This window comes from Perna viridis, chromosome 7 (genome assembly GCF_037379345.1).
Source record: "Perna viridis isolate PV_CMFRI_1.1 ecotype Kerala chromosome 7, ASM3737934v1, whole genome shotgun sequence".
In the NCBI taxonomy this organism is placed as follows: Eukaryota; Metazoa; Mollusca; class Bivalvia; order Mytilida; family Mytilidae; genus Perna; species Perna viridis.
In genome coordinates this window covers 27,399,534-27,410,738 of record NC_142451.1, presented here as the reverse complement: position 1 = coordinate 27,410,738, position 11,205 = coordinate 27,399,534, and the positions used below count along the sequence as shown (strand labels likewise).

The window sequence follows — 11,205 nt, the reverse complement described above, 5'->3', positions numbered from 1 at the left end:
GAATCCCTATTCATTAACTGTGTAGACATATAATTATGATAATATAATAATAGTTTATTTATGGAAAACCGACATCAAAACTAACCGCATCCTTTCAGTCATCAGATACAATAATAGGGTAGTTTAAAAAATTAAGCAATAGTCATTACTTCATTTAATATACAATAACTGAGTCTTTTTCATGACAATTGCTATACTGTATACACAATGAATTATTCAGGCTGTGATTTAGAAAAAAATCTTTAATTCACACGGACAACTTTACATGTTTAAAGTCATAGTTACTAACACATTTTTGTTATACATGTAAATATATGTAATTGAAACAAACAGTTTAAACCTACCGAATATTTCAAAAGAAAGGGATTAAAATGTCGAGTAGTTTATCAATCAAGTAAGTCCATCATGTCTGTTCGACAAGTGACATTTTTTTCGTGTGCAATTAAAAGAACTAACGTATCCCCAAAAAAATTATTCATATTTTTATTTTTATGTTCCTCCAACGAAATGGGGAAATATTGTTTTCTTTCGTTGTATTAATATTCTTCTTTCGTCTAAATGCCCGTTGTTTGCATACCTCTTCAAAAACAGCTGAACGGATTCAAACCCTGGCGGCTAAAAAAAGGGGAAAGGTCAAAATATAGGGCACTGCGTTATCTCGGAAACCGAGGTGACCAGGAACTTGAAATTAAGTACAGTGGGAGCCCTTCATGATTTTCAGATGATAAGCATGTCTTGTAATTATAATTCTTCTCTCTCAAATCCTCCGTCTAGTCGACGTATCACCTCAGAAACGATTGAGCATATTAAAATCAAACTTCGCACAAAAATCGACAACCATATGTAGACGTGCCTTTCAAACTTTTTAAAAATTCGTCATAAAATCTCACAAAAATCGTAAACGGTTCATACTTGGTTTAAACAGAGGTCATCACAAAGGCTTACCGGCGGCCATGTTGAAATTTACGTCAAAAAATGGCAGCCATTCCAAGATGGTCATCTGTCCAAAAAAAAATTAAACTAAGAAAAAAAACGTAAAAATGCATGGGGCAGTTGAAACTGATTAAACATTCTACTGTGACAATTGAAGGGGGCTGTGTGTAACATTTATATCTAGTTTAAAGATTGTGTTTAGTTTTATATTCCATGTATTTGCACGTCAGTAATAAACCAATACTCTAGATTTCAACATGAACTCTCCAAGTCACTGCTGGTTAAATACTGATGTATTTTTCCGTAAATTTACGTTTGCAAGTGCTTAGTCCTTTTTGTATGGTAATGGTTCAGCATAAATATTCACATTTTATAGCTTAAATGCGTCTAGTTCAACGGTGGGCCTAGCAATACCGAACTACAGTGTTTTCAAATGATTCTTTATAAACAATTTAAAAATTGACGTTGCATTGATGGAATCAAATTTTGTTCAATGATATTGTTAATGTGAATTTTGGAGATAAAATTTTACCAATAGTCTGGAACCATTTTCACTGGAAACCCCTTTCCCAAAATTTCTATATCCGTGCCTGTACTGAATCCTTCTAGCTACTCAAACCCAAGCATATAAGGAGCAGGGATCTTGAGCACTTCGGGGCGTAAATATAATTTAAGGCAGGGAGAAGCCAGTGAAGAATACATGGGAGGGGTGAATTCATATTGAAAATCAAGGTTTCATGCTAAAACATATTCTTTCCTAATTTCAGGAGCGGGTATACGCCAGGTTTGCCCCCTTTCGAATCAGCACCTGTGTATGCAAGAAAAACATAAAATAAAAAGTACACAAAATTTTAATTCGATATCTTTTAATTTGCTTAATTTATTTGTTACGTTTATTTCATTTTCTTTTCAAATTTAAAACTCGTTGCTTATGGATTGAAGTTATTTTCTTTCATAAATGAAATCTTAAAATAACTAAAGCTTATCTGTACATCTCGGTACGTCTTGTAATATAAAATCTATAGATTCTGAATATTTATTTATATGATCTCACCCTGTTTCTTTCACGCGATTTAATTGACCTTTCCTTTTTAAATTAATTTAATTCATCGATGATAATATGGCTATATTTTTTAAATTTTACATTTGTTGTTTTCACCTATGAAATATATTTTATTATAATTATAAAAGACTAAATGTAAGATTTCAATTTTATTTCATTAAATGTCATATGAAATATGAATAAGCATACAACATAAAGTTATAACAATAAATGACATACAGACATACATTATCAGTACAGCACTATTCCACTTTTTTCAATTTCATGTTATCCAAATGTTATATGTAATTTAATATGATTATCAATATAAAACATGAATTTCCAACAAGTAACAACATAATTATTCTAAGCACATATCACAGTACAGCACTAATGTCACAAATGAAAACATGAATCACATTTTTTAAGTTCTTAGAAATGTTCAAGCAAGGTGAAGAAGTTCGGAAGCAGAATCAGCATACGTCATTAAATCTATGATTCCTGTTTGGTAACGGTTCTTCAATGTGGCGAGACGGCGGTCGATGTTCATGTATTTCTTGGCGCGTGGTCTGGTAGTTCCACCGGCTGCTCTCTGTATTCTGTTGATGTCGTTGGCATTTTGAACATCTTTAAACATCTTAATTGCAGTAAATATGTTGGGGTGGGCTTGTTGTGTCATCTTCTTTATTTTGCTGTGCCACCCTTCGATGTTGTTGTTGGTTCTAGGTCCTTGTGTTCCAAAGTGGTTCCAAACGTGTTCGGTCTCCTTCCACCCACTGCTCTGTGACATAATCTGTAAAAGTCTGAGTTATTTGTGTGATGTTGGCGTCGTCACGGTCTTCAAGAGCCTGGAACCAAACATCCTCAATGGCGTCCATGGGTATAAGAGGAAGAATAGCAGCACATCTCACTAACGTTTTCACATCATTGTTGTCTCGGTACGGTATTTGTAGTCCACTGGCTTGTGTCTTTTTCCAGATGGCCTGTGCGTAATGAAAGAAACATCCCTTAGTATGTACGCTTGGAAACACATCTTTGATCGCATTGTGAGCAGCTGTCCCGAAGTCTAGATATGCATTGGTTGCAGTGAATTGAAGTCCATGTTCTGCCTTCTATAATAAAAAGTATACATTATAATTGATGTAATTGTTACTTGTTATCAATTTACAAAAGACTCTTATAGAAAACATGTCAATATAGTAAATTCTAAGTATTTATCTTCAAGCCCAAAGTCATAACAGTTACAAAAATGTGTTATTCACTTGCACTTTTTACAAAATCTTTAATGGGATTTGTCTCAATTACACTTACTCCATATCTCATCATTTTTTCTTTTAAATCAAAAATGTGTATATGTTTTCTAAATACATTTAGTGATTACCTTTTCATGTAGTAGAGTGAAAAAACGGGTGTAAGTAGCTTGACTTTTTCCTGGTAGGAAAGCGTATACAACTGGTGTCATTTTGTCGTCGATAAGTATGTGTATGGTGTAGATTTGGTAAAAGAGACTAGGGCATGCGTAGAAGGTACCATCACAAAAGAATTTGTCAGTAGTGGCTAAGTCTTGAAGATTTTCTGTTGTTGCGAATGCAATCATTCTGCTGGTTTGGTGTGTGTTATCAAATAGTAAGAATCGGTCTCCTGTTGCTGTTTGTGTCCATTTACCCTCGAGTCTGATGTCTGTTTGAGTCTTTGGTAGTGGTGGTGTCTGCTTACGTCGAGCTCTGTAAAGGGATGACTTAGCGGAGTTGAAAGTGGGCAGATGTTCAACGACTTCTCTAGTAGTATTATCCCACTCATCGTCTCGAAGTTTGTTGAGTTCTTCTGTGAATATAGTAGGGATTGGTCTGACCTCCTCTAAACAACGTTTGGTAATTTGGTTCATAATCTGTTTTGAAACAACTTCTGCATGATCTGCTACATCACTATGTGGTTGCCTTCCAAAACCAGTGGGTATGTTGTTAGCTGTTGATAATGAGGCTGAACAACCTGGAACTATGCACCTCCAAAACACCTTGTCAGGTGTCCTGCGGTTAACTCTGTATAAGAAACCACCTAAGGCTAGGTTCTGGCCCCCTTTTCTGTTAGTTATGAACTTTACATTCAGATGTGCATTTGCCATTGTTTGACGTTGAATGAGGAATTTACATTTTTCAGTCCCCTTTATACAACTTTAGAGCTTGTGCTGTTCACATAAGCTGACATGATGAACACGAATCACTGGACAGCAATTACAGGCAGCTTGTTAAGTTCCAGACTTTAATCATTTAATTATTTGCTTAATTGCTTCAAATTGTGCAAAGCTTGGACCACTTAGTTTGTTTTATGAATTATCTATTTTTTTTTATATTTGCATAGTTTAATAACTGTTAGATAATGCTTACTTTGAAAATAATTATTGCAAAATATTAAATTTTCTATTATTTTTAAACATCATGAATAATGTTGTTAGCTTTTATTTATTTATATGAAATTATGAAATATTGTTTATTGCAAATCTACAATTTTATTCTTATTTTATATATAGATATAGAAAATTATATAAATGTTATACCAAAATGAAGGGTCCATCACTACACATTATTAAAGTATGAATGTCTACTTTTCAATTACAGGTAATTTTACAGGTAAATTAATAATTACACACCCCTTGAGAGGCCTCTTAATTCCTATACCTAATGAGATGTTGTTTTAATCCAGTAGGCGTTCGTGGAACACACCGGATTAAATAGTTTATTTTTTTTGCAATATGATTTTAGTTTTTTTTTTTTAATAGCTATAAACTGTATGAAACTCTCAATACATTTGTATTTATTTACAATTTCTTTTATTTAATATAAAGTACTTGTATCAATCAAGATCTGTTAGGGTTAGCTGATCAAAAAAATTATCCTCCAATGAGGTTATTTCTTAAAAGAATAAAGATATACGGTTATTTTTTTTTTGCTGTATCCGTACATTAGCTGGTTATCGACTTTCTGGCTGCTCCCACTAACGTGATCGGCGGAAATATTTTTTTCTGGTAAGCGTAAATTACTCATGGACGCCACCATAGATACGATATAAACAAATTGCGATTGCGTATCCGGTTAATCTTTTTTTTTTTGCTGTTTTGTTTCGTTTTCACCTGAATGAAATAAAAGATTTTATATCAACCAAATAATGACCAGGAAACTGTTATGGTCTTGGATTTATTACTGCCTAAACCCCACGATAATGAATCAGAGGAACACTACATTATAGATCTGCCCATACAACTGCCTCCTCTTCTGCAAAAATATCAAACAAATATTTCAAATCCCAAAGAAACTAGTGCACAAATTTCACCCCTGAACTCTACTGCCATATACCGAACAGAAACAAGTCAGCTTCCACTTTCCTCGCGAAATTCAAAACTTTAATGTTCTTAAAATCGACTTTACCACATTCAAAATATTTGTATTTATTGTTCATTTTACTTATTTGTCTCTTGGAATTAAATAAATTTTGATGCATTGCTTATTTTCTTCAAACAGCTTTGACGGATTATATGGTACGGATTGAATTTCAATGTTTACTGAGTCATGCGCCATGCGTATTATTTTTTTCTTCGGGTTTAACGATCGGGGCTCCTCGGGGGATATGCATTTTAAAATTTTATTTTAAAAATGTACACACGCACTAAACTATTAATATAACAGGATAAAAACAATATAGGTACATTGTCGAAAATTATTAAGATATGTGTATTCGGCTTGGAACGGGGGAAATAGCTCGGCGGAGCCTCGCATTTCCTACCCGTCCCGTCGCCTCATCACATATTTTCAATAATTTTCGACAATGTACCTATATTGTATATATGTTGAACTAATTTGGATAATTATCACAACATGTAGTCAAATGTAGTTAAAATGACAGCCTGTAATTTTCATAGCTCCTATGAGAGTTTGAGCAGAGCTCAGCAGTTGCCTTATAAGTCAGTTAAGATTCATTGAACATGACAAAGGCAAATGCAATGCTTGCAGTTCAGTTTGTACCAATGAGTTCAACAGAGTGAGACTTGAGTTTGACTATATTACCATAAAATCAAGAACATAATTCATATTCATAAAGTTAAAAATAACAACACCAATCATTTATAGTTCCTCTTGAAAGAATTATGACAAGAATATTTTACATTTTAAAGGAAAAATAATGGAGGTAAAAAACTCATAAGAAACAGATTGTTATAAACAATTTAGATAAACCTGATGTTACATTAAGAGCAACATAGATAGATAGACAGATTGTTTATTTTAAATGTTTAACCATCCATTATATATACATAAAATATAGATAGTTTATAATGCAATAAAAAAAAGAATAGGAGCTCTTAAAAGAGTATTCCATTTATCAAGGAAAGCGGTCTTTTTATCTAAAAATCTTCAAATCATCGTCGTGAACATTACAAACCTTCAAGAATTATCTTATTAAAAAGAAGTAGATATTAAAAAGACTCCGTTAAAAAGAGGTGAAAATGTTTAAAAAGTAAAAAGTAATTCAATCAATAAAATATATGGTGTAAAAATAATTTTACAGGTTTTGGCACAAGCTTGAATCAATGTTACATCTTGGCACGCTAGAACATTGGACAGTTTTTTTTTCTCTGAACTTGTTAGGCTATTAAAGTTGTAAAACTATAAAAGGGATGACCAAAATTCCATTAGAAAAAAACAAGTATTTTTATTTATAAATTTACACAGGACTTGTAAAACTACTTATAACACAACGATGTACTCCGTCAAGGGCAGTGCACAGTTTTTTTTCTGTATTAAAATGGGTCAGTGAGATACTATCCAGAAGAAATGGTAATACTGGTACTGCACAAAACATATAGTAGAGAAAAGTCGAATAAACTCACTGTTAATAAATATCAGTGAGTTTACTCGTTAATACCCTGTTCACTTAGTAATGCACAGAGAAACTTCCGTTATCGCTGTTACCAGTGAAACGCCTACCTTAGCCAATTTACTACTTCTCGCCGGTTTGTACCGTCTGGCCAGATCTCGTCTTACCGCTTTCTGCAGCCGGTTTGCCAACACAGCACTATACATTTTATTGAATCTCTTATTAATGTACCGTGAAAGCACTTGTATAATCGTGGTTACCAATTTTCGTGGATTTCGTTGTTGACTTAAACCACAAAATTAAAGCTTTCGAAGAAATACATATTTTCCCTTTATTTGTTATGTGGAAAAAATCAAACCAGGAATTCGAGAATCCACAATATTCACGAGTAAAAGGACATTCATGGTATTCATTTTCATTGACGACTGGTCAAGAAAATGGACAACAAATATTAAATAAGTTCATTCATTCACTCCTTCATTCATTTATTTATTCATTCATTTGCAGAATGATCATTGTTCTATGTCCTTTGTGAAAAAAAAGATATATACCTTCTATCATTAGTGTGAATTAGATAACCTAATGTGTACGTGGTAGCTTCCTATATATCGGGCAAATTCCAAGACACCAAACTAAGCAGGGTGTCACCCTGTCAACTAACGGTCAGTGCAGAGAAGCTACGACTACCAATTTTGTTTGCATTCATTCAGTTGGGTATCGAAAACAATATACCTACTACCTAATCATTACGCTTTAGAACGCAATTACTTGACTGTAAATCAAAATAGCAATTTCGTACATTAGGTTATTATTTTTCTTTTCAAATTTACCCTATGTAAACTACACATGGTACTAAGAGTAATCAAGGGAACCAAAGGTTATAGCGGTAATCAAAAGAATCTAATCCAGGGACAAAGACCAGACATGGAAAACAGACCTTCACAACAAAGAACATAAAGTAACTAAAATCATACATACAAAGCAACAAAAGCAAATGAGCAACTCGGACTCCACCAAAAACCGGGAGCATAGACCAGTTGCACCGGTAGGGTAGGCGTCCTCTGCTTTTCTAGAAACGCCCGCCGAGTTGCTTATAAAATCATGATTTCAAGCAAAAAATAAATATTCTGTCCTAATTTAAGGGATGCGTAAACGCCAGATTTGCTCTATTATGAATCTACGGCTGTGTATACAAGGGGGACATAGTAAAATACTTTAAAGATATTTTTTTAAGTTGCTTAATTTATTAATTAATTTATTTTTTTTTTTGGTTTTTCAAATTTCAAACACGTTGTTTAAGGATAAAAGTTACTTTCTTTCATCATTGAAATAATTGAAGCTTACCTGACCATCTCTGTAATTCTTGTAACTTAAAATCCAGGTTTTCCAAATGATATATGATCTCATCCTGTTTCTTCCCCGTGATTTAATTGCCAATTTCCTTAGTTTAAAGTACACTCTTTTTCAATTCACGTCATCTGTTTCGTTGAGACGAAAACGATTTGATATATTACGCAATTTGCTGACCTATATTGTCTTATTTAATTCGATACCAATTTTTTATTTATTTATTTGTTTTGTTTTGTTTTGTTTTTTGTTTTTTGGGTTTTTTTTGTTTTTTTATTTTGATACCTCAAGTGAGAATCAATATCAAGGTGAACATTTTCAATAGCATCCAACACAAACAATAAATGAGATTTTATTTTACATGAATATAGATATATATCAAGGGCTACTTTTTTCGAGGGGTTATGTATGGTGAAATTCAAGAAGAACGACAAGAGGTTTTGGTACAAAAAATCAGTATAAACAACTGGGCAAAAAAAGGGTGAAAATGCCTAAACCTCTAATGCCTGCCTGTCTTAAACTAAACTTGGCTCAATAATAGGCCAACGTATGTACATTTGAACAAAGGTTTTGAAATTTCAAACTTGACAGCCGTCTTGAAATGGCGGCTTAAAAAAGAGAATTATCAAAATATAGGGCTAAAAATGCATGGGGCAGTAGAAACTGACATTGCTCCTGTAGGGAGGGGGCTTTGTGTAACTATTATATCTAGTTTTAAGATTGTTTTCACTTTGGTAAATCTTTCCTTTTATATTTTGATTAATACCATGTTCCATAGTTTTAAATCTGTACGACGATAATAAACCAATACTCTAATTTTAACGTGAACCCTTCAAGCCACCGTTGGTTTACTATTGAAGTATCTTTCCTTAAATTGATGTAAAATGAGTTTACAAGTGCTTAGCCCTTTTCTATTGGTGGCCGTAGAATCACGTGTCTACCATATTTGCCTAGAAAATTTGACAATTTTGCATGTCAATTACAAAAAAAGAGAAGACGCAAAGTGTACTTCGAACAGATTATGAAATGATTATTTCACTTCATTACGTTAATTTTACAGGACCTTAGGAAATTATATACATTACATTCAAATAGGAGACATTGTGCAAATCGAAGATAATTCACCAAGAATAAACTGAAAACATGCGAAAATAATTGAACTTATACAAGAAAACAATGGGATGATCCGCTCCGTAAAACTTAGAATTCAAATTGGAATAACAGACCGACCGATATCCAAACTGTAACCTTTAGAAGCCTAAAAGAAAGCGATAGAAAACATAATGGATAAAGGAAAATTCAATTTTAAATAGTGACTTTAGTAGATCCAGATTTATATAATAGTGATTTCCTACTTTCAAAAGAGACTTTTAAGGTAACATAACATTTTGTAATTGTGAAATGTTTTCATTTCATTTTACTCTGGCCGCCCCGAGTATATCATGAATTTATCGCAATATACTACAGTAACAAATTGTATCTCCTTCGCTAACGTTACACCGACAGTGACGTAACGTCCAGTTAATTATTATTATTTAAGTTATTTGATGTTTAGTAGTGATGACTTCAATCTTGTTGCAACATAACCCTATTCCAGAAGCCTATTTGTTAGAATTCTAGCGCGATACAAAAAGTCTGCGTAGTTTCGGAAAGCTCTGGCGTAACGTATGAGCTGTGATATAGATAGTACGTGTCAATCTTTGTTCCAAAAATACATCATGACTATATTTAGTTCTGCTTTGTTTCACTTGCATGTCTGTTTATAAAGTATAGCTCTACCTAAAATTCAGGCAATTCTATTGCAAATCTTGCAAAACCCCATACAAACTGTATTAGCAAATGCAAGTGGAAACACGAAAGTTGCCCAGTAGAGATATTAACACTTAGGTCTCAATTTTCGTTATATTATCTTTAAACAAACCCAGTTTTGTGGATTTGATGCATCGCATCTACCCCTAAGAACTTTAGATAAAGGATACTACAGACACTGTGAAGTCAGCCTCATATCTTGATCTACACTTATCGATGGTAAAGGAAAACTATTGACCAAACTTTACGACAAACGTGATGACTTTTCATTCGAAATTGTCAGCTTCCCTTTCATCTGTGGCAACATCCCTTCTGTACCTGCGTATGGAGTTTTCGTATCACAATTTATACGTTACGCCAGAGCTTGCTGTAACTACGCAGATACTATTTTTGCATCGCGCTAAACTTCTTACAATTAGACTTCTGGAACAGGATTATGTTGCTACAAGATTGAAGTCATCACTACAGAAGTTTAATGGTCATCAACATGAACTCGTGGATCACTACGGTGTATCCATCTGCGCCATGAAAACTGATTTGTTCAATTTTTCATAGTTTTCCTTTCCTCTTTCGTCTACCACGGATTTGACTTTTTATAAGCAACTCGACGGGTGTTTCTAGAAGAACAGAGGATGCTTACCCAACGGTGCACTTTGTCAATGTTCCCAGTTTTAACTGAAGTTCGAGTTGCTTATTTACTTTTGTTACTTTGTATGTATTTTTTTCAGTTACTTTATGTTCTTTTTTATGTTTGTCTGTTTTCCATGTCTAGTCTTTGTCTCTGGATTACATTCTTTTGATTTTCGCTAGGATCTTGGTCACCTTGATTACTCTGTCAGATTTTAGTTTGTTCTACTACATAAAAAGTACAGAAAAAATACCAGTCAGAATTTTTACACTATAACCAGTCAATAAATGTTAACATAAGTAGCAGATCCAAGGACATGAACACGGGTAGAGTTGTTTTGAGGGCATAACAAATGTATTTATACGGTTTCATTGATTATCTTATGATATGATGAATCAGCCCCTGTCTGGTTTTCATACTTAAATAAACACTATAACAATAAAGTTGAAAAAGATAGCACTTTCCGTTTATCCGTTAGTTTTTTTGTCTCCCTTTGCCTCTTCCCATGCACTTTTTTTTTAAAATAAATGTGGTATTGAATGACACAAAGCAATTACTGATCTCCGTCTAACGTACAAAA

General features: G+C 33.3%; 1 protein-coding gene across 2 annotated transcripts; it reads right to left on the bottom strand.

Annotated features, from left to right (window-relative positions):
- Positions 1-2,168: 2,168 nt before the first annotated feature.
- Positions 2,169-10,306, bottom strand: LOC148612097 (uncharacterized). 2 transcript variants are annotated; one of them, XM_088593224.1, is made up of 3 exons: positions 8,186-10,306; positions 3,357-4,014; positions 2,169-3,087 (listed from the first exon to the last, which is right to left on the bottom strand). In XM_088593224.1, exons 1-3 carry the CDS (start codon positions 8,191-8,193, stop codon positions 2,698-2,700), a joined length of 1,056 nt encoding a protein of 351 aa, XP_088449350.1. In that variant the 5' UTR covers positions 8,194-10,306; the 3' UTR covers positions 2,169-2,697. The 2 variants fall into 2 exon arrangements, with proteins under 2 accessions (XP_088449350.1, XP_088449349.1); XM_088593223.1 differs by having other exon boundaries at positions 3,357-10,305.
- Positions 10,307-11,205: the final 899 nt, after the last annotated feature.